The sequence below is a fragment of the Mugil cephalus genome, chromosome 8, assembly GCF_022458985.1.
Source record: "Mugil cephalus isolate CIBA_MC_2020 chromosome 8, CIBA_Mcephalus_1.1, whole genome shotgun sequence".
Taxonomy (NCBI): domain Eukaryota; kingdom Metazoa; phylum Chordata; class Actinopteri; order Mugiliformes; family Mugilidae; genus Mugil; species Mugil cephalus.
The window spans coordinates 14,840,923-14,868,915 of NC_061777.1; the positions used below are offsets into that span (position 1 = coordinate 14,840,923).

Consider the following 27,993-nt stretch of genomic DNA (forward strand, 5'->3'; position numbering starts at 1 on the left):
GTGGTTTCCAGTCTATTACTCCCTCCGTGGTCATGGTTTGTGGGCTGAGAAAAAGGGAGCTTTTTATTGAGCTTAAATTTCTTTACTGCACAGGTTATTGTCGTATTAATCTCAGTGGAGTGCAAATGAAGAAATGTGGTGTTAATGAACTGCAAGCTTGAAAACCCAAGATGAAAACATAAAATTTTTATTCACAGACACCAGATTGTTGAAGGTAAGGTAAGGGTGCAGCCATATAAACCTTTTATCTGTTATTATTGTGCAAAATTTAAGTAATGAGCATAGATGATGTTTTGTAAACATGAATCAGTTTTGCACAGGGTCATTATACCAGACATTTAACATGTGATTTGCATGATGTGAGACAATGCAAAACAATCTTGCCAAGGTTGGTTGCATTCATAACCTTTGAAGACTATCAAGCCTTGGCCTCAGTTTAAGAGAAAACTGAAAAGCTGTTAGAAATTACCTGTCATTTAACTGGTGAATTGTTGAGAGTACAGAAAGAACACCACGCTCCCCTTGTAGTCCAGTATAGTATTCCATGATGCTCCTAGGTTGGTATCATTCATATGGAACCAATTATAGGTGTGACATCTGGACTGTCATCTGTTTTTCTCCCAATGGAGACCCCTCTTTCAGATGTGAATGGCATGGATGCCATTCACATGCTTAATGAGTTGTCAACTTTTTTTTCTTTTCTTTTGGTTTTGCATTTTGACTGTGTTGTCTGCCTCAACTTTTAATAAGTGCCTGGAAACTGGAGTGGCACTGTTTGATTATAATAGTGTTTATAATGGCCACGTCACGTTGTACTGCACTGAATGTTTTCCCCTATCCCAAACACTCCCGTACATTTTAATTAGACGTTAAGGGATAGAGAATGACTTTGACGGCAACTTTTACAGAGAAGCTAGTGATCCAGATTTTAAGCGCAGAAAAACGTTCAAATGTGCACCTGGTTGTTCAGAGAGGAAGGATCCAAAGCCCTGACGCGCTCAGACGCTCTAACGCTCCGGTGCGGCACCACGGACAGAGACACGGTTTTGGTTCAAATGCACTCAAATGCGTCTTCAGAGTCACCTCTGCATAACGAAGCGATCCCCTAGACAGCTCTGTGTACTTTTATGAAAACGGCTGAAGTTAAAAACTGCCCCTGAAAAAAACAAATAAATAGTTTTTATTTTATCTATTTTTATGTTCGCAACTCACATTTATAAAGAAGCCGGGAACTTTTACACGAAGCAGCAGTTGAACGGTCTCCAGCGATACATACATAAGTCCTGTGGATGGTGTGCTGAGCGTTCAGAATAAATAGGCTTTGTTCTCGTTCATACAGAGTATGGTGGTCTTCACTACAGTGAATGGGCGACTTCTTACATTAAACCTATCTCCTGTTTAGCATTCTTGCGTTGCGGTGTTTCACGTCAGTCACCTAACTAGATTGTTCCATCAGACGTAATTACCCGCATCACTCAACGAAATACGATTATTGATTACCCCCCCCCCCCTCTCTCCCTCTCTCTCTTTTTCTCTCTCTCTCTCTCCTACTACCATCTCTCTCTCGCTCTCCCCTTTCCTGAAGTGCTGCAGAGAGAGGACTGCATCGAAAAAACATTGTCTTACCTCAGATCTTTACTCTACAGTAAAATAATAATAATAATAATAATAATAAGAAGAATAAAATAAATAAAAAATACCAGAAGATTTTGCTTTCTTGCAGAAAAGCGAAGGGGGAGTCTGATGCAATGGGTAACTATCAGCTGAGTCCACTCTACTCGCCATAAACGGTAAGCAATTACTTTTTATTTCCTCACAACATGCTAAGACTTCCGAGGTACAAAATAATAATGATAATAATAGTAACAAGACTCTCGAGATCAGCTATAATAGGGCTTACAAGTGATATTTGTAATTTACTTGAACGTTTCCAAGCCTCGTCTCCAACTAACATCGAGGCTTGGAGACATGAACGGGCTGCGTAATTATTTATTCATAAGTTTGTGTGTCATTTGTTAAAAGTTGAGTTGTTTCCGGACATGTGCGTTTTTTCCTTTCTTCCTGTGAGTTCATTATGCGTCCTGCGAACGCGGAGAGAATTCTGCATCACTAGCTGAAAGTATAGCCCAGACTACAAGTATGATTAATTAATATGGTTGAGGTTCAGCTTCAGTTTTTGTATCTTTTAGATTGCGGGATTTTTTTTAAGTGCTGTGTTTTTCCCCCCCTCCATTTGTTCTGATTCATGAGAAATATGTGCAAAAGAATATTAATACTTGAATAGCGGTTTGTGGGCATTAGGTACTTGTTTATAATAATCGCTGACCGCTGCTCATAGTTTTCCCATCTTTAATTCAACATCATGTTTTAGTAAAACAACCTGTCCTTGGCATCATGAGCAGAGTTTTGGATTGTTGGCTCTGCGCTCTTCATGCTGTAGTGCAACACGGCCACCTGCCCTGGGGCAGTTAAAGCACTCTGCGCCGCGGCCAAATAGAGGAGAGGATGTGGGAGCAGGCAACTGACTCATCCATGAATTGCACCTCGAGAGGCAGTGAGCGATTGACGGGCACACAGCCGGTGAACTGGAAATCGGTGGAGAAGTGCTTTGTTTGCAATCCCGAAGGTTGCTGTGGTAGTCCTGCTGGGTCCACACTGATTTCAGATCAGCAAAAATAAATAAATAACTAAATAAATAAAAAGTTAGTTGAGGTAAAGTGATTGCAGGTGGGAGTATTCATTCGTTAGGCCCACTAATCATAGATTCGAAGTGGATGATGTAGTTTCCTGTTTTCTTCCACGCAGATAAACGTGTTGGGATTCCTAACATCTACCCTGGCCATCCATTAACTTGTAATCTTTCCCCTAAAGTTCATGCACAACACAAAGGCTATTTTAAGAGGAGGACAAAGCAAACGTGTCTGTGATGGGGTAGCAAGAGTCTGTCTGCACATTTTGTCTAGATGGACGGCTATCTCTGGAAGCATTCTCACAATTCCTACACACACTGTATATGAGATGCATCACATGAAACAGTTTGGCAAAATAATCAGTTCATGGGAAAACATCACCGGTAAATGTGTCACTTCTTCCATCCCGTTCCTAACTGTGCTGTTGCGTCACTGCAACATAAAAGGTCTGCGCCAGACAGAGCTGGTGGCACGGTATGTTGCATACTTCCAAGGTGTTGTGTCATCAGTGAAGTCTGAAGGCTGTGAGATCATGTATTTGCAAAGAAGAGCAGTTCAATTATCTAGGATATATCATGGTAGAAATAAATGCACACTTCTCTTATTATGTCAGTCTCAGAAAGAATATTCAGACTATAAGATATATAACATAGTAGTATTAGCAGAAAATGTAGTTCAGCTGAGCTGAGGAGTGACTGCAGTGCATGCAATATGTATCTGTGTGATGTAACAATGGTATTACTCGTAATCGTATGTGCATTTTCCCTCCTCTAACATGTCCCTAGCCAATCTACAGATTTATTACACACATGAGGAAGTTTTTTTTATGCACCCATTGTCCTCTCTTTTCCATCCGTGCTGTCAGTAATGGCTTCGGTGTCTGATGAAATCTCCTAACCCAAGACGTCCCGGGCTGGTTGGATTTCTGCCTTCCAGATGAGGTCATGCGCTCTCTCTCCCCGTTTTGATGAGATTACATGCGGCTCTGCCCACTTAGAGATTGGACCTGCTTTTTTCTGATGCTAATAGGACAATCCACGCGTCACAACGTGCCTTTGAAAGGGCAGGACATGGGCAAGTTGAAACCTGGATGAGACGGAGAGCGTTTGTGACTCCTATTGGATCAGGGACATAGAACACGTTCATTATAGAATTTATTTCACAAAGAATAGTTATGGTTTAGAAGAAAGTGAGTAATACCACATCCCACTTTTTTTCATATGCTTTTTTTATCTGGACTAAACTACAAAAAGGACGGTATTGATTTTCCTTCAGTTTCTTATGAAAAAAATATTATTATTTTTCGCTATAAGTTGTGGGTCAAGCAACTTGAAATTGATTAGATTTTTTATGTTTTTTTTTTTTTTCCTTATTAGCCACCCGCTGACCCATGCCAGCCTGTTTGGTGCCTGCTGGACTCATTGATTAATTAACGCTGACACCAATCCATCGGCTGAAGTCCATTGCTTGTACTGATAATGCATCATTATAAAAGGAGGTTGTTTATTACCATTGTCTTCATTGCTATATCATTTGGGGTAATTTATATATTTCTTCCCATTAAAATACCCATTTCCAGGTTCATTACTGTTAACTAATGCTTCGTGATGAGCAACAGAGAAGTGGTGAAATTGTACAGACTCTGCAAATTTACATCCATTTTTTATGCTTCCCAAATGGGTTGCCCCGAATTGGCTCTGCAAATCTCCTGTAACTCCAATCTTTTAATTTGTATTTACGTTCATATACGTTAAGAGGAAATTAAGGAACAAGTTATACTTGACCTAGAGTTTTTTAGTATTTTAAAGAGGTTGAAGCAAGCAGGGCCACCATCCATCATCCAGACAGAGGGTATCGCCAGAGCAAGGCCTATTTTAAGCCACCCTTACATGGTTCACGCCAGTGGTACTCACACTGTATTAACTCTTTTTATTTCAATGCCCTGGTAAAGAGTATGAATATAACGTCCTCCTGCTCCTCTACTTATATATTACCGTATCATAAGTAGAAATATACTCAATCAAATTTTGAGATTTGATAGAAGGTAATGGCAATGTAATTTGAACATAGATTACATAGACTGATACTGATTAAGACTTGGATGAACAGAGGAAGAGATGGAGAGATGAACATGAGAAACAAACATCACTGGAAACAACGATTTTACCTAAGAGAGATGCTGCATGCAAAGCAAAAAGGAAAATGCCACGTGGTAGAGATTGCCTAAAAAAAGGCAAAGACTGATTTGTTTGTCAGAGTTGGTTGATGCCGAGTTCGATTGTGATTGCTCCCCCGCCTCGGGCTGTCTGTGCTGCCGGGTTCTCGTCACCTGCGGTCAGGTGAGGTTGGCCTCCGCGTGCTCTGGTGTCCTCTGAGCATCATCGCCACTGACAGCATGCCTCACCATACACTCCATTGACTCTCTGACAGACAGGCTCCACTAGTATACGCAGTCCCTGCTTTGTTGCCAGCGTGTGCGTGCTCATATTAAGTCAAAAAAAAAGAAAAAAAAAAGAAGAAAGATGTGCGATAGATGAGGGTACCACAGACCAGTACCACATTAACTTTATTCAAAGGTGCAGTCCAAACAGAGCTACGAGAGTCGTGCACGAGAAAAGCAAAGCGAAACAAGCGGGCTCCTGAACGGCTGTCACATCTGAAATGATCAGTCTATGTGTAAAGGAGTGTGCTAATAACCACAGAAGTCATCCAATGAGCCAAAAGGGATTAGTAGAGTCACCTTGAATCAGCAGTGTCGTTTTGCCCAGTAAAATTGCATTATGGGAGCTGGAGCTGGGCTTGTGATTTGTGTTCTCCTGACAAGGCTTCAGTGTTCATTAGAGGCTGTGGTGAGCAGCTCTTAGACTCTCAGGAGCCGCGCTCACTGGACGACTCTGACCATACTCACCCTGCTCACATATATATATATATATGATATTATAATATATCATATTCTAATACATGAACTGGAAATGTAGGTCTTCTGTATTTAACTCTGACTGAATTTGATACTGTGGGTTTTACCAGTGGTTGTGTATAGCTGGAATATAGAGGCCAGACTGAGCCTGTGGAGCACCGTTAACCTGGTGTCTCCCTCCCACCATTGGTCTGCCAAGATGGGAAAGGGCTTCCCCATCCATGCTGTGTGCATGCACACTCACATGTCAGCATGGCGTGGCGAGAGAGACTCTGGAAATCTATTCGTTTGTGCATTTTGCACAGTATCTGTGACCCGTTACATGTGTTGGAGGCACATCGCTACGCAGAATTAGCAGCCTTAGAGGATAGTGTGTGTTTCTACTGTGTGTCCTGCGTCTGCGTGACCATCCCTCCTTTCTTCCTTCCTTTGCATGAATTAAATATGACAGTGCCGTTCCACCTCGATTGTCGCTCCCATTACAATGAACCAGCTATTTATTGGGGGCAAATTGATTTTGGGCTTAGCCTTGTTTATAAGCTTCTGCTCCTCGGACGCTGGTCATGAGTCAGCAGATTCGGCATCTCTGTTTAATATAATCGTCTTTTCAAAGGTAAGGCTAGCTCATGAAATATACAACGGAGCGAGTGCCTCTGGAAATTAAATGTTTGTTCTGAATAAAAAACTGACAAAAAAAACAACAACTTTTCCCTTCACATGAGTCCAGATGATTAAAATGTCTTGGTGAATGCTGAATGAAAAAGCAGAAGCTTTCTGCCAGTGAGGTGTCAACTGTTCGTCTTATATATAGGAGAGAAAAGAGTTACGGACACTGTGTGATGAACATCTCCCTCCCTGTCTCTCTTCCTTCTTTCTTTCTTTTCTGTCTTCTTTCTCTTATTCATCTGTCTATTGCTCACCCTTCCCCCCTGTTTTTCAGCCTGGCCCATGATTGCCACAGCCACTGTGGGTTATCTCCTGTGGTGACTGCAGACTCAAGAGTTTTCCTCCCTGCTACATCTAAAGACCCACGGATCTCACCATTCCTCCAGTCTCTTGCATTCACCCCCTTTTTTTTCCCCCTCTTCCCTCGTTCTCCTGCTTCCAATTACTCTCTGAACCCCTGTGAAGACCTACCAGTCGAGACAGAATGGAGGACACTTACAATAACAGGACTTCCCTAGTTAAGGGGGCCAAGGACATGGTCAAGGAGGCCAAGCGGCACACGGCGAAGAAGGTCAACAAGGTGGTTGACCGTGCCACAGATGAGTACTCGGCTCACCACAACTACAGCCGGTTCCAGGACGAGGAGGACGAAGACGCGGATTTCTACCGGAACCCCCCGAAGCAGGACGGCGAGAGCTACCATGAGAACGAAGAGGGCTCCAGCGACGCCACGGAGGGCCACGACGATGAAGACGAAATATACGAAGGGGAATACCAGGGGATCCCCTCAGACAAGAAGCGCAAGGAGGGCCATGTGGCGCTGGGACAGCCGGTGTCAGATGCCACAAGGGACCGTAGCGAGCTGGAGCAGGAGAGGCAGGCTGACGAAGAGGAGCTGGCCCAGCAGTACGAGCTGATCATCCAGGAGTGCGGCCACGGGAGGTTCCAGTGGCAGCTGTTCCTGGTGCTCGGGCTGGCGCTCATGTCAGACGGGGTGGAGGTGTTCGTGGTGGGCTTTGTGCTGCCCAGCGCAGAGACAGACATGTGTGTGCCGAACTCCAGGTCAGGATGGCTAGGTAAGGACCCTGTGTGTATTTTTTTATGCCTGACCACGCATCTACTCACTGGAAGTTATGCAATTCCCTTATTAATGATGAAATGGAGCCTGATAAGTTTGGATTATTTAAATCACAGCTAGAAGACATTTGGCCTGGCTTTGGTTAGCTTTCATCAGATGGAACCTTCATCAGCTAATTTAATTTAATTGTACTGTAACATATGATATGCATTGTATCTACTAATAGGTCATTTTTAGGAGTATGTTAATATATTTTGGTTAAAAACATGATGCAGATTTGCTAAATGTCATGAATACAATAATAATAATAATTATAAGCAAAAATTAGCTTGAGCTGCACAAAGCAGAATCCTCTGCTAAAAACTGAAGGTCCAGAGTGTCAAAGATCTGTGTCTGCAGGGAGGGAATAATGAAAAGATGTGGAGCTGCATTCTGGGGACGGTGGGATCAAATGATGTTTGACTCATGTGTGGCCCTGAAAGCGTGGATATCCTAGCCTCTGCTCTTTAGATTTTAAACTGTTTTCTTTTTAATTTTTTGGTCTGTCCGAGTTTTACAAATATAGTGAGCCACTAGAGAGCTCTTTTGGGGTGCAATTACTCTTCCTGGTTACATAATACTTTTTTTTTTTTTTTTTAGCAAAAGAAGCTGGGAAATATAAATGTAGTTTGTCTTAATGGTGCAGTATTACAGCATTCTATATATATGTGTGTGTGTGTGTGTGTGTGTGTGTGTGTGTGTGTGTGTGTGTGTTGAAAAATAGGATTAGCTCAGTGTGACAGCCCTATACATGTCAAACTTCATCCTATAGTTTGACGTGGATGAGGTGTTTCGTTCGACTGGCCTCCATGTCAAGATTAAGAGGGTAGCAAGTATTCCCCGTGTGCTCTGTGGGCTAAGGTGGAGTCTCAGCGGCCCCAGTAGCTGCAGGTGTGTAATCCATCACCGTGGAGCGGCGTAAGGGGGCTGACTCACCGTGTGTCACTACCAGAACGGAGACAACATTAAATCAAGCGCACAGCCCTTTAGATAATAACTGCCACAGTGAGATAAAAACAATACATCAACTTCACTGCAGCGTCCGATTCATACGGTAGGGCTTCATACGGAGGGTTGAGACAGAAAGTTTGGAAATCTGAATTACGTTAAGTAAATGTCCATACAATTGTTTAAGGCAGGCAAAACTCATTGATATCTGGCAAGCTGCAATTTCAGTTTTCTATTACCAAGTATCCATGTAAACTCCTCCCTACACGAGCCCAAGTCCTGCAGGCGTTCATGCTCCACGCTCTGCTTCTCCTTGTTCGTGACTCCATCCCTCACCCTCTGTCCCTCCCTCTCACCCTCCCATTCTATGCGCCTCTCTTTTCCTTTCCCATCCCCCCGCCTCCCCGCTTCCTCTTTTCTCCCTCTGATTGCCCCGAGGCTCCTCCCCGTCGAGGTGAACATGATTGGTGTGTATGTGTGCGTGAAGCCTACATGATTGCTATGACCTTGTTGGTATCCATTTGGAGTTTGCCACGCTAATTACAGTTGATTATAGCCAACAAAAAGGAAGGGAGTCCATGTTTTACAGGTGCCATGGCAATGTCTGGCTGTGTTTTAGTGTAGAAATAAACAGGCAATTACATAAATGAGATTTCTTGTATTTAACCTAGCGGTGGCCTTGCAATGACATGTGCACTTCATGGTGGTCGTTGTAGTGGGAATTAAAAATTTCACTGAGTACGTGGACCAAAGTGCTCAGTGTTGAACACACCCAGGTTCAGTTTTAGCCTATTGTGATTGGTTATGGCTGCATGAACAATACTGTTATCTTAGACAATGCAATGTTTGTATCTTCAGACAATCCTCACTGTGTTTGCATGGTTTGTTACTTATGGTTGGGTCACATTTGTATTCAGAAGCCGGAATTTCCGAGTTCCAAGGTCAAATTGTCAACTCAGAAAGTCGTAGAATTTTCACTACCCCAGAGATGAGTTTCCAAGATGGCTGTTACAGCGTAAATTAAGTTTTTCATGTGTTATATGGGAACTACAAGCCCATGTCGCACTAACAACGGTTACGAGCGATAGCCTGGTAAAACTCAAACAGAGCCAAACAACACTGTGGCAAACTGTGATTAATCGTGTATTTTTTTTCCACGTTCAAATTAAACAATTAAAAATGTTGAATATCTTTATAAATTTCTACCTGGTGTGGTCTTGTAGATTTCATCACTGTAAATAATTCTGGTAAAAAAACTTATGAGTCTGTTCCATTTGTGTAGCTTAAATAGCCTAAATTATAGCAATAATATTAGTTAATGTCATGATTATCAAGTTATACTCAGACTTTGCTGTAACTTAACGCACTTAAAAGTGAAGGATATGTGGTTGATTTCCTCAACTAACTATTCAAAGATCACAACACATTTAATCAGGGTACGCACAAAAAATTACATTCAAAGTTTTAAGATTTCTGGACTTCATTTTCCAATACGTTTAGTGTAAGCGCCTGGAACAATTCATCACTGAGGAAGAATATGCACAATGCACTATCTATCAATCTACATACATTAAATAACATGGACTAAAACTGCATGTTTTTTTGTTTTGTTTTTTACCACCGGTGAACTTAAATTATACTTACCGAGCAAGTGCTTTCGCCATGCTGTTGTGTGTAATGATGCCAAGTTGACAAAATAACTTTAGCTAAACGGTAGCTTCCTCTCTACCCTGTCAGCAGCCAGTCTCTTCGGTCTTAGTGCTACAATTTTCTTCAGGTGAAAGCACTTTGGTGTACGATTTCTTGTTTATAGCACTGCCTTCTGCTTTGGCAGTAGTCTTTGCAAACACTGTGGACTGCAAGAAGCAACGTAAGGACAGCAGTGCTTTCATCCATTTGTAGCACAATTAACCACAACTTCAGCGTGTCCCTGTCCCTGTAAGGCAGTCTGTGAAAGCTTTGTGGTGTGTGGTGCCCTACATTTTGGTGAAAGCTATATGCTTTGAGTATGTCCGCACACAGAATCAGCGGCATTACTCCACTCTTCCCACGTGTTTCTCCCTGCTGACTCAACTCCTGTGGTCATATCCAGACTAAGTATGGCTAATGTTACGTGTTAGACACACGTCTCTCTCGGTCTCAGCGAGTTTGTCAATCATTTAGATACTTAATATTGCATTCGTTAATGGTTTCCGATTATACTGTTCCTGTTCAATAGTGGAAAATTTGCAAGGACTTTTATCCCTACAAATAAATGGAAAAACATATCACCAAACCCTAAGAGAATAAGAAGGTATCCTTAGACTTGACAAACATAAACACTAACTCATTATATATTAAGAGCTTAAAATCCATTTGAAGGGCTGAAACGATTTCAATAACGTCCATGAAAAAAAAATCAATAAATACAAAAAAACTTTATAATCACGTAAATTATAAAATAGCTGTTTGTGGTTTGATCAGTTCCACCTGAGCTGGACTTCTTCATAGTTGCACTGTGCAGCCCCATTAACCACAGAACCGACAGAGACAGGGGCCTACAGCCCAGACTGAGCCGAGTGTAATGGGATAATGCAGTACGCAGAGGTCTGAATCGGACGGATGAGTGAAAAGCTGATTCGATTACTGAATTGAATTTGGTCCCACTAGTATCCCGCTCTCGCAGGAATCTTTACATCAGAATTAGTGAAAGACGGAGTGATGGGCTAGGACTGGAGGAGTTAAATACGCTCTAAACATGTTAAACAGGCGTGGACGATGTGGGGCAGAAGCGGCGGGGAAGAGGATATAGGCGCTGTGAGACACGAAGCAAGTTAGAGAGCAATAATTGGACGAGAGGTGTGGGTGGACGTGGGCAGGGAGAGGTGGAGACTGGTGGTATTTGGTACAGCAACAATGTGAGGGAGAGGCTCAGCTATCATCTCAGACACAACAGACAAAGGGAACACATCACCCTATCATTACTCGTTTGTTCTCTTAGGCTGTCTGCTCTGATGCTGAAACTCCCCTCATTTTCCCCTCTCATGCTCAACTCGCCTCTCCTCGTTTTCATTTAACAGCCAGCTCTCCTTTTCTGCTGTCGATACCCCCCCTCCCCCCTCCACCCCCCGTTTTCTTGTTTCTGCTCTACTTTATCTCCTCCTTCCTTTTCGTCCTCATGTGATCTCTTGTACCTCTTCCTCCGCCCGTGTCCCAACTTCGCTCTCGACCTCCGACTCCACAGCACTTCTCCCTCTTTGTCTCTTTTCATTTCCTGTCGTGCTCTGACTCTTTCTCCCTGCCTGTGTGTGCCAGCTGGCTGGCTGTGTGGGGCTGCGTGGTCCAGGGGCAGCTGAGCATGGCTAAACTGCAGCAAGATCGCAGCGTCACTGCAGAGATTACACTACTTGAATAGCGCAGCTAGCTTCACGATGTGTGGGAGAATGTTTTTGTGTGTGCGCGTGTTTGGGTAGCAGTAGTGTCAGCTACAACTAAACCATGTCTAAACGTTCAGTCTTATCAGGGCTACATTGCATCAGTGTATTTCACACCAATTATCACAGTCTTTAATGTTAATGGAGGCTGGATCATCACTGATGCTGAGTGACTAATTTCAAACGATGCATCCCAAGCCCTACAAAAGGATGCCTTCCATACAAGACGCCATTGAAATCCTGCCCCCACTGATGTGACTTAAATATGACAAAAAGCTACAATCTCTCTTTCTGCGGAGGTGGCAGAAGACGGAGGCACGAATCCGATCAAACTGACACGATGTAGTACAAACGTGATTACACGCTGCTGTGGAGGACAGGAGCTGTTGACAGTGGAGCGAAAGAGGAAACTAAGGCAAATACTGTAAATGAGAGGGGAGGAGAGGGGAAAGGGAAATTGTGAGCGAGGTATGAGAGGAAATGGAGATAAAAAGTGATTGGATGGTACCGCAGCTGGTGCGTTCCTTGACATTATCATCACTATTAATTAAACAGGAGGTGTATTCTGTCCAGTGCTGAAACAGTTTGCGCCGCTGAGAGCGACAAGCATCAAAGCATGAAATCAGAGAAGAGGTCTTGATGCAGCTCAGCGCTCCCCGGGCTCTCAGGGGACTCCTAGGTTTGTGACAAGGCAGAAAACAGCACCGGGGCCTTCCCCATCCTCCCCTCCTCGCTCTCTTTCTCTCACCATGTCTGGCAGTTCCCTCATTTGTTATCCCCTCCGTTGCTTTAGCCGTTGTATGTTCCCTCCATCACCCACACTTCAACCTTTTAATCCATGCATTAGATTGACTCTGATCTAGAAAGCACTAAATCTCTTTTAGTTGCCTACACGAGCAACTCTGTAGATTTTGAGTGATATTTAGATCAGAGGTCTGATCTAACTGATGGAGAGATTAAGTAGGGACCCCCCACCTATTATACGTGTTCTGTTTTAATCTCAGCCTAGTGCTTCTAATATACATTATTATCATTTTGCATTCAATATTTAGCAGATAATACACAGGTGCAACTGCCATAAACATAAACCTACCTGACGTATATGTCATGCACTGTTAGCTTCTCTTTTGCTAATTGCAGCATCTGGGGTCTGAATAGGCTCTCAACAAATTGCGGAGAACCTGACAGAGTCAACATGTAATGTGCGGACTGGCCCGATTGGCTCAGCAGGAATAGGGGCGGGGCCTTAGATTGACAGGTCTCAGCTAGTGCAGTGCTCTGTGTGAAACGATGCACTGTTGAGACAGCTCCTGTATCGCTGAATGAGTGAAGTGCTGACTGAAATATAACGTCTTCTGCCTCCATTTATCCCTTTACTCAAAATATATTGGATTCATGTTAATGTGTATTTAAAGAAATTTCAATTTGACACAAATGTCTTATCAACCAAAGATTTTGTGATCCCTCTGCAGTACCTCCACGGACCCCCTAGGGGTCGCGGACCCCCTGTTGAAGACCTATACTTTAGATGAGGGCTGTCAAACTCATTTGAGTTTGGAGAATGTCTACATTTAATAAACTATCCTTGCAATAAGTGCAATAAGGGTACATTGCTGTCTGCTCCATGTTGTGGGCCAGATAAGACACTCTAATGGGCCGCTTTTGGCCCCCGGGCCCTATGTTTGTATGACACTCCCATTCCTGGACATGTCTCATGTAGTGTTACAAAAACCTGTGAGCTCCCTTGACACACTTCTCCAATTAAAACTGAACGGCTTCTCCAATTAAAACTGAGCGGTATTATTTGTGTTATGTGGAATGTTACATATAAATAAGGACATTACATAAGTCAGTTAGTTAGGAGGCGCGTCAGTAAGTTAATCACAGGTGCTGCTCGAATAATGGCTTCTTTGGAATCTGAAAACCACGGAAAATATTACCCTGAAAGGTTGAGTGTGATTCATGAACGAAATCGAATGACCTCTTCAGAAAAAGGGCGCACAATTCTGCTCGAGTATGCGGCCATAAAATCTGAACACGACAAGTTAATTCTACAGAAAGCCTGCATTGTTAGAGGGTGTCTGTGCTATTTTTGCATTATATTACTCCGCTGTTCCTGTTTGCCAGTGCGGACACTGCTGACGTCATGCTCCGTGATACTGTGGAGCAAGTCCGACAGAACATCGATAAAATTCATTACGTAATTGGCTGTCCTCTGAGAGATGTTGCTCATTAGGTAACAGTTTTATTGCTATTACAGGAGCCAGCATTTTCTGTCCCTCTTTTGTGCCAAAAAACAAACCCCCAAAAAACAGGCCTCTGGATGTTTGAATGAAAGGCCTCTCGGTGTTTCTCCGTGCAACGTACATCTATCCTGTCTTTAACGAAGCAAATGTGAACTTGCTTTAAATATGGAACTGAATTTATGGTGCCTTCAGGCGAGTATCTAGATGGCTGCCAAATGTGACCAATAGCTCGGTTTTGACCCCCGAAGCGAAAGAGTCGTAGAGATATCTACTCACAGCAGAGGAGAGCTGACTGTAGACATTACACAACAGAAGGGAAATGCATCTCGCCACTGAGATTACTGTAATGGGATAAGTCCATACGGCCGAGTCGTATCACTCCATATGTGACTGCAACCTTCACGTCATTCACTTCATTTTGTGTGGAGCAACCAACACAAATTATCTCTAGAAACCGTATTCACGTCTTGTGCATGAATATGCTTCTTAAAAACGCTGCTGATCAGAGCGGATTTACACAACAAAAGGAGGTATTTTTTTAAAAAGTAAGAAACATCCAGGTGACGTGTCTGTGAAGCCACTAACCCCGCGACTCCATGTGCAACACGGGCCCGAGCAGTAATAACGGCTCCTCTCCTCGGGGCAGGATCATGATAATCAGTGAGAGAAATCAATGCTGTTTTGTTGGAGCATTGATCCCATTTGTGACGAGAGAGATTAAACCGAGAGCAGAGGGCCCCTTTTGTAAAGTCACCCCGCGTTACTGTTCACATTTATCTCCTCATTGATCGGGACCTGCTTTACACACTGTATTTACTCATTAGTGTTAAATTGCGTTACGGGTGCCGCGGGTAATCCGACTGGGGCTCAGTGTCTTCGGTCAGAGCTCCAATTGTAAGGATCCAGTCAGTAGCAGGGACACTGCACAGCTTTAAAATAGAACATTGTTGTTGGTGCGAAACTGGATCGTCTAAATCTAATCTTGTCAATAAAAGATCACACACACTCACAATCGTCTCCACATATAGTGTTGTTATAGAGTGTGATTCAATATAAGTGCTTCAGCATTTGCCCTCAGAAGACTATTTAGAGGACGCCTGATTTGGCTTGATTTGACTGATTAGAATCATCCAAAAATGTTGCTCCATTCACTTTATGAATTGCAATGCTATGATAATACATAGATTTAATATTTTATCGCAAGAGGAAGGCTGTTGTTTAGTGTATTCAATAAAAATGCTTCTCCTAACGGCTGAGAACTGTCTGATAGTTTCTGTGGTTGCATATCTGTAATTATGATATGATGCCGAGGCTATGATCAATATTTTCACGTTGCCCGTGGCCACTTATATGCTCATTAAAGCTTCTAAAAGCTTCACTGTGTTGTCCGAAGCTAGCCTCACATCCATCGCATCAGAGTTAGCAGCTAGCTAGAGAACAAAATTGAGGGGATTTGCAAGAGACGTCTGAGGAGACCAAAAGCTTAAACAAAATCACTGTCTACTTACAAGTCCATTAAACGGCGTACGTCACATGCTTACAGTTCCCAAAGAGCATGTTTAATGTTTGAAAGAATCAAATTGTCTGCGGAAGGATAAACCCTGCTAATTTCTTCATAAAGTGGCACAGGATAGCGGATTGATGATGAATCAGCGGATTCTTTCTGCAGCCCATCATGTAACAAAAGTGCAAAAATGTGCAAAACATCAGCGAAATTTTACAGTTTATGCTTATTAACTTTTCTACTTTAATATTACAGGCAAATTCTATCAATAGTAACGTCATTATTTGCGATGTTGCTAACTTTATTATAATACTGAGTGAAATAATCCCCGTGTCCACACATGAGGACATCATTTTTTTCCAAAAACGACTTCCTGTTCAAAGACGATGCTTAGTTTTAATAGTTCTTAGATCCTGATAATCCCAAATAAAGAGAAAAGAGAAATTAAAAATGCACACCAAACAACAGCTCAGGTCTCAGGAGGTTAGCAAACAATACTCATCCTCTCTCCTCCTTCCAGGCAGCGTCGTTTACCTGGGCATGATGGTCGGAGCGTTCTTCTGGGGAGGGATGTCTGACAAAGTGGGCCGCAGGCAGTGCCTCCTCATTTGCATGTCCACGAACGGCTTCTTTGCCTTCCTGTCGTCTTTCGTCCAAGGATACGGCCTCTTCCTGCTTTGCCGTCTCGTCGCAGGATTCGGGTAAGTCTGACGAGTCGGAGGTCATTTTGAGGCCAACGCCTGGTTGAGGCCAACATGGGGAGGGCCACATTATCAAATGTGGAAATCAAAGTGCGCGTCACTGACAAATAATTAATCACGTAAAATCTGTGAGTGTCTCTGTCTCTCCTAATTATTACTCCCTGTGTTGACATCCACTGTTGAAGCTGCTCAAAGGAGATGAAAGCCATTTTCCTTAATGAATACTTAAAGCCAGTTTTCCTCTCACCACTTCACGGAAACTTTGCATGTTGTGATTATCTGACTGCAGAGGGCTTCCTTTTCTGCTGAATGCAATTTTCCCCTAACTGCAAATACAGTTAATGACCAGTGCCTAAGTTGCTACAGCCAATGTCACTCTCACTCCATAACAAAACCTCTAATACATCCTGTCTATTCTATATCTATTCTTTATTCCCAGAATGTTTTAAAAATAACCAGAGATATGCTGTCAAGTGCGATTTATTACGATCTCCTCTTTGGCAGCACAAGTGTTCCTTTAAGAGCTAATTTAGTAATTGCATTGACATCATCCTCCCAGAAGACCTTCAGAGTAATTGAAAAGACTGTCCAGACTGCCAATGTGACCTGTGCTCCTGAGTCGAGAGGAACTGGCAATAAAGATTTCTGTTACGTTTGGGGATCATATGCTTGTTTCGCTGCTTTCTTCTTCTTAACTGCATTTGATTTACCAAGTTTTCAATAGAAGACAATCTCCACACTTGACAGTTGACAGAGGAAATTGACTGAATAAAGTTCCATGAGTCATTTTTTTTAATTACAAATTCGTTCTCTGGTTTCTTGCAGGATAGGAGGTGCTGTGCCCATAGTTTTCTCCTTCTTTGCGGAGGTGTTGTCCCGGGAGAAAAGAGGAGAACACCTCAGCTGGCTCTGTATGTTCTGGATGATTGGAGAGATCTATGCATCCGCCATGGCCTGGGCCATCATACCGCACTACGGTGAGTTTACCACATTGACTGATGCCCCCCCGGTCTGAAAACCAGCTTGGCTTGACAGTGGGTCACGATTTATTTATTGCACGCTGAAGCTGCACAAAGGGAGAAAGAACAACAGATTGGTGCAAAGACTCAGGAAGCCTTAATCCTTAAATTGAAAGCGAAAGGACACATTCTGCCAATTATGTGCAGTAAAAAAAAAAAAAAAAAGCTATATACTCTGTTACCATTAACAGGATTAAATTTACTGATAGGATGCTTGCAAATGTGACTTTATGCTAAGCTCCTGGCTGCAGTGACTGAACTGTAAAGCCTGTAAAGCTGCCAAGTTTTCAAGCCATGTGAATCAATCACTTAATAGCGGTGAGACGCTGCAAACTGGGGGAGGCAGAGGTTAAGAGATTAACGTATGCACGGATCCCATAGAGTAGGACAGGCCCGTGGGGAGAGAAAGGTGTGATTTATGACAAAGGTGCATTAGATGTTAACTGCACTGATCATGCGAAGAAACAAAACAAAGCTTTCCTCCTCTCCTCTTGATGGTTCCATTTAGTTTCTTCCATCCTTTATTTATTTATTTATTTATTTTTACCCTGCTTGCCTTTCCTCTTCCTGCCACCCCTCTCCTCCTGTTTTGTACTCTCCCCATCTCTCTGTCTGACTCCGTCCTTCCCTTTATTACCTCTCCTCTCTCTCCATTCTCTGTCTCCGCAGAGTGTTCTTCTTGATCAAGCATAATTAGGTTTTTCTCCTTGCTCTAATAGGACAAAGCTACATCTAGAGGTGATTTATGGCCAGACCATGCTTTAGCCAACCTGTGACGTCAGGGAGAGAGACAGTGTGTGTGTGTGTGTGTGTGTGTGTGTGTGTAGGTTGCTGCAAGTAGCTTGGGTGATGTTTTACTGCTGCTGCAGACGCAGACAGGTCTTCTTCAAGGGAAATTGAAGACAATAACATCTGACACTGGGAGAGGTCATTTGAGTTGAGAACACACACACACACACACACACACACACACACACACACACACACACACACACACAGAGGCAACCTAATGGAGTATCTCAGTTGTCTTGTAATGTTGCTCACAAAAGCGAACGCACATGACCGACTACACACTGCAGAATGTACACGGGTGACATGGATGAACAGGAACACGCTGGTAAAGGACTCGCCAAACTTCTCCGAGTCCAGAGCGAGTGTCCATGAGGAAACTCAGCCGTCGGATCTGCTGATATCGTACCGAGGCGACGGCAGTGGTCTCACTTTGCTCCCATTCTCACTCCCACCCGGCTTGCCTCTCCGAGGGGGAACTACGTGTCTCGCATGCACGCTCCCAACGCTCACTAGAGGGTTTTTATGTTTCCCCCAAAGTGCTGCAGTGCCTTCAACCAACGGCGCTGCGATGTGTGGGGGCGAAAAGCCTCCTGCAGAGACACCTGTGCAAACACGGAGGTGCAAGTGATCGGTTATGATACAAGTGAGTCAACTCTGACGTTTAATGCTCTATTAGAGCTCCCATTCATCATCTCCACTCGCTGACTCCTAATGTCTCCCAGAAGCCCCCTGCCAGACTCGCAGCTGGAGCCCTGACGGAGGTCTGCTCTGCGCAGATCCTCGTCACACTGACGTGAGAGTTTGAGGAGTTTAGTTGCTGCCGAGCAGGATCACAAGAGTAACCTCATTAGGCACTGCTCTGAGCTAGATTAAAGTTTAAATCTATCTATCTATCTATCTATCTATCTATCTATCTATCTATCTATCTATCTATCTATCTATCTATCTATCTATCTATCTATCTATCTATCTATCTACTTGGTCAATTACGTACATAATCTCTGTAACAAGATTTCCAGCGGCAACACACTTCCAGCGGAACACTAACCCTGAGGGTCAGGAAGTAATGCTACATTTCTACCACTGCCGACCAACGCCTTCGCTCTCTCCTTCCCTCTGCGTCACTCCTGATGAGAGAAACTGGGGATACAAACAAGAGATTTTGTGCAGATCTCTTTGTTCTTGCTGCCCTGGAGTGTGACACTGAGTGAAACCCGATCACGTACTCATCGTTGTCCCATTGTCCCACATATAGATGCAAAAACCCCAGTACCCAATTATTTTATATTATATTCTGTCTAATATATATTTTTTTTTTTAATGCATAATAGCTCTTTGCTGCTCAAGCTTTCCAGCACCTCTTCTTTTTTTGGTGCCGCTGAGACATTTTCCTCTTGTCTCTGGAATCCGTTTGCACCTCTTATGACAGATGCCTACACCCTTTTGAAAATGCTTGTTTTTAGCCGCTGACACGCACGGCTGTCAAGGCTGGATTTTAATATGCGGCGGGATTAATTCCGAGCAGCCTGTTTCTGGCGTAACCATTAGCATTAACCCCCTCCCCACCCGGTGACTCCCCTCCTACGCCCGTTGATGGATAATGGTGCTATTCCCTTCGGAGCAGTATCTCCGTGAGGCACGATCTGCGGGGAGACGTGGGAGGTCACGACGAACGCGGCAAACCCCTTTCTGAGCTCCCTGCCAAAAAAAGGAACTAAAAAAATGAGGCAGTTAAGAGCACAGATACACAAGTCTATGTAGACAGTGCATCACGCATGTTGAGAACATCAGATCCTCTCCAATGGGTCATCGTTATTTACAGTAGCTTTTTCTACCATAAAAACAGGATACAGCAAATAATCACACATTTGGAGAAACTTTCATCCACAAATTTAAATATAATGACTTTAAAAACCTTACTTTATGTTTTAATGAATGGGCATCTGCCAGAAGGATGTGTAATTTTCTATGTGTAATTAGTGTGGGCATGTGGTGTCAGTGTATGGATATTCATGTTATCAGTTTCTTTGTGGGGGTTTTTTCTGTCCACATCTGTGTGCACTTCCCTCTTGCGTGTTTGAGTGTGTGTGTGAAAGAGTGAGCGTGTTACAATGATTAATGGGTCTGGAAGACTGCCTCTGGGCTGAGATCAGGTGCAACAAGATTTAACTTAGCTGAAAACACTCAATTCTATTCCTACACATTCAATTAACCCGTCCCTGTGCACCTCTCACTGCCTCGCTCCGCGGGGCCATTCATCACCGGGCTTACGCGTCACTCCGCTCCGGCGGCCGTCAGCCGCTCCCATTTACATCTTTTGTTCGAAACCTCTTTGTGTTCGCACTTTGAGAATCACACTTAACATTTAGAATCGGCCTTCCAGTTCAAGTACTCCCCACTCTAATGGGTATATATTAGCAGTATGCGCACCACATCTGATGTTATGAACTCACTGAGGCCTCAAAGCGTTTATCCAAGACGTATTAAGCACTCATATGCTTTTATCATGCCCCTATGAGTTGAAAATCACCTCGGTAGTTGTCTGCAGGCTTCAAATTGTAGTACATAGAACACAATGAGTTACTTTACAATTCAGCTGTGAATTACTGGTTGGTCTAACAGGCAGTTACAACCTGTAGTGGTTTTCCCCGCTGATGAGGATCACTCCAGTGTATTAATGGCCATTTGTTTCAGTAAATAATGTAAACGTTACATTAAAGAGAACTAAAACTCTGACTTTACATCAAAACATGTCCAATACTAATTAGGAGACCTTGTGAATTTACAAGTTGGCTGGCTTCCTGGGCCTGTAATTTGTGAACTTTCAGATTGAACTGCCAGAAACTAAAACATCTTTTAAATCCTTTTGGCAGTTTGGGAAAATGTTCCTGCCACTAAAAGATAAACCGCTCAACGTACGATATATATAAGAATTATATGTTGTATTATATCTACATCTATATATTCTGGCCTCCAGCACAATGTTACTGCAGTGAGTTCTTTGAGTTCTTTGAGCTGTACTAATTTATATTTTATGTCCCTGTACGCATCAAGTCATCTGAGTTACTTTTCTCTCTCAATGTTAACAAGGTATGACGTCTTAAATAGATTTATTGTATTTGGTTTGTTTACGTCACCAGACATGCATACGGCTTGCATGAAGCACTTGTTTAAATGCATTTACCTGTGCATGTGACCTGACCCATGAGCTCCACTGCGTGTTGCTGTTTGCAGGCTGGAGTTTCAGTATGGGTTCAGCGTACCAGTTCCACAGTTGGAGGGTGTTTGTCGTCGTCTGTGCGCTGCCCTGCGTTTGTGCGGTGGTGGCACTCACTTTCATGCCTGAGAGCCCCAGGTTCTACCTCGAGGTAAACAGATCTTTCTGAATCTCTCGACAAATATTCAGTCTAAACCTGTTGAAGTCTCCCCTAAATCCGCCGCATCAGTGTACATATCTTCAAGAATGCCTCGTCACGGTGCTGCACCGTTGTCCTCTCCTGTCAGTGCTTATCAGTTTTATATTCAGCATCTGCCAGACAAATTGAGAGTGCTTGGACAGTTCCCAGCAGCTTTTTAATCAGGAGGGGACACTGTGAGTCATTCCAATCTCTTGGAAGACTCCGTCCATGCACCTGGAAGGAAATGAAACTGGAGATGTGTGACAGTGCCGCCGCGGGATATTCACGACCCACCATTGTCGTGACTCTCATCATCTGATCCGGGAGAAATCAAAGGCTCACATTTACGTACAGTAAACACGAATGCGGATGTGAAACTTGCACCTCTGTAAGTGAGACTGGTGTTGATCCCATAAATCCTTTGTATCATCTTCTCTCTTTTCCTTCCCTCTTCCCTCCGCTGTCAGGTGGGGAAGCATGATGAAGCCTGGATGATCCTCAAACAGATCCACGACACCAACATGAGAGCGCGTGGGCAACCGGAGAAAGTCTTCACCGTGAGTGTTTGTTTCTGCAGCGTGCTGTCTTGGCTGGGTTCCCTGATGCTTAAGGAGGCAAAGAAGATTATATTCTGCCACCACGGGGACAGGTTTTAACACTTTCACTGTGCAGGATCACATCTGAATTGTGAAGCTTCTGAAAGCTGTTTTGTGTCATTCAGGCTTATTTGCTGCGCGAGCTGTACTTTGGAAAAGCCTCTTAGTCAACACATGTTCCTTGAATTGATCGTACACTGTCCTACACACCGCTTATTTTCAGCTTTTTGATTCTGATTTGATATTCTTTGAATCCATGATATAGTCTATACTTTTAAGTAATAAATAAACATTGCATCGAGTGAAGACTAAACTGATTAACATTATCAATGTAGTCGTTATACTGTTTCCCATTAATACTTTTTCAGGTAAACAGGATCAAAACCCCCAGACAGCTCGATGAACTGGTTGAAATGGAGTCAGAGTCTGGCAACCCAGTTTCCAAGGCGTTTTTTAGGATAAAGGCTGAAATACATGGGGTAAATATGTTTTTACTTAACTGCAACGCATGATTTTTAAGAAGTACTTTCATCTACTGTTCCAAATGTTTTTGTAACAGGTCACTTGTCTTTTTTTCTATTTTAGATCTATGTGAACCTTATGAAGTGCTTCAACTACCCTATGCAAGAAAACATGATGCGACTGGCCATAGTGTGGTTCACGTTGTCTTTCGGGTGAGATTCTTTTCTGAGGTCATTTTTTTTTGGTGGCGAAAAAACAATGATAAAATGAAACGACACATTTCCTCGTTCATGTAATGACTCCAAGGAGTCAGACTTGTGGATTTCTCTCTGCTGTTCAGAAGTGGTCTAGAAATCAATCACAGCCAGTGGATCAATGCTGTTTCTGCGGTGTCTCAGTGGGTGCGTAGATAGGAGGGAAATCATTTGGAGGTAAAACAAAAACAACAGGAAAAAGGAAAAAAAATCATCCTCAAAATAGTGGCCCTCTGTGCTTCAAGACGTCTTTATGTCCACTGTTTTGCAAGATCTCAAGAATCAATAATCAAGAAAAAAGAGTCTTTATTGTCAGTATGAGAACATAATATAATTTTGCCCCCGGCTTAAAGGCACAAATAAATACACAGACATTTAAATAACACTTATAAACAGAAAAAACACCCTTAAAGTAATAGAAAAAAAAAAAAAGTCTAAAATTAACAATGTTCAGATGATGAGGTGATGTGTTGATTCTTGATATGCTGATGTCACTGTGTTCTTCTTATTGCAGGTATTACGGCTTGTCAGTCTGGTTCCCTGACGTCATCAAACACCTTCAGGCAGACGACTACGCCTCCAAGGTGAAGATCTACACTAACGAACGCATTGAAGGCTTCACCTTTAACTTCACCCTGGAGAACCAGATTCACAAGAACGGCCTCTTCATTAGTGACCAGTAAGACGAAGCCAGCTCACTTGTATGGATGCAAAACAAAAAGATAACTTTACATGCGCGTAAAGGTCCAGTATGTGGGATTTAGTGACATCCAGAGGTAAAGGTTGAAGATTACAACCAAATGAAAACAACTCATTTCTGTGTAGGAAAATCTAGGCTGTTTCAGAGAGGGTTTGTAGAAACAAGTTATAGGTGATCCCACACTAATGGAAACACAGTTATAAATGTTAAACATTTACGACAATTCATCCCCCAAATCCTCCATATTGGACCTTTAAACCTGGACATATTTACACTATGCAAATAAGTGGAAGTTACTACACGAAGGTAAACTGACCTGTTCTTCAGATTCATCACCATGAAGTTGAAGTCCGTCACCTTCGTCGACTCGACCTTTCGTAACTGCTACTTTGACGACGTGACGTCGGTGGGTTCTTTTTTCCGCAACTGCACGATCATTGACGGATTCTTCTACAACACAGGTGAAACTATCAATTACTCTTCAACTCTTGCTTTGATGTGATCACAACACTTCAGTTGTGTTTTGCTCATTTTGATTGCCAGATAATTGTTTATCTCTGAGACAAGACCTCAGTGTAGATCATTGTTTAACGCTTTCCATTTATGCTGCATCCTTGGGGCAGATATTGATGATTCCAAGTTGGTTGATGGCACAGAGGTCATCAACAGCACCTTCACCCACAACAAGACGGGGTGCCAGATGACCTTTGACGATGACTACAGTGCCTACTGGGTTTACTTCATCAACTTCTTGGGGACTCTGGCTGTTTTGCCCGGCAACATTGTGTCCGCGCTCCTCATGGACAAAATTGGACGTTTGTCCATGTTAGGTAAGAATTAGGGAAAGAAAAGCAGGGTTAATACTTGAATGGTTTTAACCCTGACTGCAAAATGATTCACAGTATGGATGTGAATAATTCATTGTGTGTGTTTGTCCATCAGGGGGCTCCATGGTCCTTTCAGGCATCAGCTGCTTCTTCTTGTGGTTTGGCACCAGCGAGTCTATGATGATTTTCATGTTGTGCCTTTACAACGGTCTGAGTATCTCTGCCTGGAACTCACTGGATGTGGTCACCACTGAGTCATTCCCTACAGTCCGGAGGTAGGGGGGGTGGGGGCAAACATTGACTGCACATTCAATGGGCAGGCATTCACATGAAGGTTGTTCACTTCCTCTTTCTGGTGTTTTTCCTCTTCAGGGGAACAGGCTTTGGCTTCTGCAATGCCCTCTGTAAGCTAGCTGCCGTCCTCGGAAACCTGATTTTTGGTTCCCTCGTTGGCATCACAAAGGCCATCCCTATCCTCATGGCCTCGTCTGTGCTCGTTGGAGGAGGACTGGTTGCGCTCCGGTTGCCAGACACGCGGGCAAATGTCCTCATGTAACACCAACGCGGCATCTGTCTCCTGGGATAAAACCTGAAGGGGTGAGTCCTATAGGACGCCCAGCGAGTATTTTGAGTAAGGAGTGCAAGTGGCTTGGTTCATACATATCTTATTATTAGTCACATTTCTAATATAACTCGAGTAAGATAGCAACCCACAGCGTATTTCATCAAACAGATCAGATCCTTGTGAGGCAATTACGAGCTCAGACAATTTATAAAAGAATTTTCTGTCTCTGTTTCACGTGACCAAGACGAAAATTCACCCAAATTTTTGGTGCTCAGGATTCGGCAGAGTTGAACTTTCCGGCTGCAGTCACCTGGAGACGCAGCACGGTTAAAGTTCAAGGCTTTTTAATATTGATACAATCTTATTAAGACGCGGCAGATGGGAAGGGAACCGAAAAACAAGCTGTAATGAGCACGGCCAACCTGCTGTGTGACGACACGGGGAATAGATGATCAGACAGCGAGGACTCATGACACAGCTGCATGGCAGCTGGCTCGCCCACAGGACCCACTCACAGAACACAAGACATGTGTGCAGAAAGCCAGAAAATAGAAACACCTTAAAAGCCATGTGCATATACGCGACACACACGTATAGATACTGTTTATTTCCTGCCGCACCATTGCACTCTACACACGATTGTGTATTTTGATCTGTGTGACATTTGTCCAGGCATCTGCAACCTTTTCAAAGTAGATCATTTACAAAGGAGACCAAGCTCTTTGCATTACCTACTCAACCAAGAATCAAAAGGCCATACTGAAATACTGTATTTTACTGTTCCAATAATTGTATGTTCTGCTGAATCCGAGGATACTACTTTTTGTTGTTTTCTGTCTTATTGTGGAAGTTGCAATGACGAATTGTTCATTTCTGTCCAAATGCTGTTATTCCACGCCTTGTTCCGTGATCCCATTAAAGGCTCTCCGACGAGTTCTCCTTCTCCTTTAGCTTTGTGTTGTGTCCTGCTTGTGGCAGTAACATGTCCCGCTGCTTCCTTTCAAACATGCTGAATGGCCTTTTTAAATGTGCCTCTCCTTGACTGGAGCAGTCTGCCCATAGTCATGTGCTGTCCAAAGGTTATACGCAACAGACGACAGAAACTGAACAGGGAGTAAAAATAGTGATAAAGTAGTGATCTAATTCTTTCGTATGTGTATCTGTGATATGTGGCAGATGAGGTGTGAACCCACATTTGGTCCAAACGTCATTTTGTTTTTGTTGGATATACTTATTTGGCTTTTATTCTTGTGATATCATACTCATTTCCTATAATAATAGTGTAATAACAATGTGATCAGCCGTACATGCTGACTACATATAACTACAAAGTAATAACGATGATCCTCAGTTTTTGGGGGCCCCAGACAAAGTGTAAACTAGCAAATTCTGATATAATATAATATAGAATAGATGGAGAAGTGCCCTGGGGAGGGCTCTGGAGTACTGTTGATGCACTATAGGGACTTCATAGGTTTAAGGAGGTTCATTGTCATTGTAAAATATGCTAAAACTTTTTCAATTTTCCCTCAAAATTGTCCCTTTTATTTGCCTGTACTGATAACAATCACCTATTTATGAGGCATAATTAGTGCCATCCAAGATGAAAATGTCCTTTTTTTTCTATATTGTACCTTAAATGATTTTGAATTAACTCGGCTCAAACCTCAAACTTATGAAACCTATAGAAAACCAGTTAATAAAAGTAACCTCCATCACGTATTTATTGTGACTTACCAAGTTATTATTTATTTTTTTAAATCTAAAAATTCTAGTTTTGTCAAAATCTACTTGTACTTATAAAAGTGATCCATTTTGTCTTTTAGCATTGGGACCTCAATGCACACTGTTTAAGATTTAAAAAATAAAATCATGCTGTTATTTTCGACATGTACAAAACCTCTTAAAATCAAAACTGATACAGCTCTCAGATACATAAATATATATATATAAATCATATGAATTCCTTTGCTCTCAGTCGTGTTTAATTTGTGCCTGTGGACTGTATTTTACGTGGCTGTTAGCGTCATCTCCTCCTGCATCCCTCCGTGTCTGTGCTGCCCGTGACTGCGGCGTAGACGTGGCTTCCCGCTGCGCCGCAGTCGGCTCGCTCACAGCTACCCCGAAAGAAAACAAATATATGCACTGTATGTGTGCGGCGTCCATTTCCACAGACCCTACCCTCGTCCCCAGATTTTATAAAAATCCGTTGGGAAGACATAGTGAAGTGTGCTGCTATTGCGCAAGATATTTTTTGACCATATTATTTAAATATTTTTGAAACAAGAGTGTGACATACAGATTTTAAATGAAAAGTTGTAGGTAGGTTTCGCCCCAATGCTATTTGCTGCTGTCAGTGGCAAGAATATCAGAAGGATGAACTCTAAATATGTTAAAACCATAGCTAGTGGCAGACCTACCTGTTGTATTGAGCAGAGATAATATTACCTGTCATGCTGGAGGTCGTTGGGATATGTCTTAAATGTACTGTATTTTTGTGAGCATGTGTGAGAGAGAGCGTGAGTATCGTATGTGTGGCTGTGTGGACGCATTCCTGTAAATAATCTGTATATATTTAAAGCTGATATTGGTGAAGTTCTGGGTTAAGTGTATAAAAGCTCCTTGATTGACTCATGTGTCTCCTGCTTTGTCCAAGCGATAAGTCCATCTGCTGTATCTCTGTTGTACATCTTCGTGTGTCCTGGGCTTTCACCCGCTACTCTGTGTGTGCGTGCGTGTGTGTACACAAACTTGCATGTATGTAAGAAAACTTCTTTTGTGCTCAACTTTGTGTTCTTACTGTAAATTCCTCTGGCAGAAAAAAAACAACAAAAAACGAGGGCAATATTTCAATTTTCGTTGAGGGAAAAATGTGAATGTATCACTCTCGTAAGTTCTGTTCATCCATTTTATGGAGGTAGTCAAATGTACGTGGACAATAAAGTTGTGAATATTATTGTGAAGGGCCTGCTAGTCAAGTGATGACTGACCTGTATGTTCAGGGGTCCATATGTGTGGAAAAAATGTGAAGAAATATTTGCCAAATGATGCCCTGTGAGTACTGTTACAGGAACTGGAAAAGCAGGGATGCAGACTGTGCTGCTTTTGAACATATAGAATAAAAGTTATGTTCTCTAGCAAATCACGCTGTACTTTTATTTCGCATGCTAAAATGAGT

At 42.8% G+C, this 27,993-nt stretch overlaps 1 protein-coding gene across 2 annotated transcripts; it reads left to right on the plus strand.

Moving 5' to 3' along the window:
- sv2ca (synaptic vesicle glycoprotein 2Ca) lies at positions 1 to 27,957 on the plus strand. Of its 2 annotated transcripts, XM_047592738.1 has the most exons (14): positions 1 to 214; positions 1,724 to 1,790; positions 6,548 to 7,349; positions 16,022 to 16,202; positions 17,028 to 17,179; positions 21,248 to 21,381; positions 21,879 to 21,968; positions 22,376 to 22,486; positions 22,593 to 22,681; positions 23,238 to 23,402; positions 23,751 to 23,884; positions 24,047 to 24,253; positions 24,366 to 24,525; positions 24,623 to 27,957. In XM_047592738.1, exons 3-14 carry the CDS (start codon positions 6,758 to 6,760, stop codon positions 24,804 to 24,806), a joined length of 2,199 nt encoding a protein of 732 aa, XP_047448694.1. In that variant the 5' UTR covers positions 1 to 214; positions 1,724 to 1,790; positions 6,548 to 6,757; the 3' UTR covers positions 24,807 to 27,957. The 2 variants fall into 2 exon arrangements, with proteins under 2 accessions (XP_047448694.1, XP_047448693.1); XM_047592737.1 differs by lacking the exon at positions 1 to 214 and having other exon boundaries at positions 1,585 to 1,790.
- The last annotated feature ends 36 nt before the right edge of the window (positions 27,958 to 27,993 follow it).

Bases quoted from the DNA above. Each gene is read 5' to 3' on its own strand.
- sv2ca (XM_047592738.1), top strand. From the start codon at position 6,758: ATGGAGGACACTTACAATAACAGGACTTCCCTAGTTAAGGGGGCCAAG. The intron at 23,885-24,046 runs GTGAAACTATCA...TCCTTGGGGCAG, and splicing joins CGGATTCTTCTACAACACAG to ATATTGATGATTCCAAGTTG. The intron at 24,254-24,365 runs GTAAGAATTAGG...TTTGTCCATCAG, and splicing joins TGGACGTTTGTCCATGTTAG to GGGGCTCCATGGTCCTTTCA.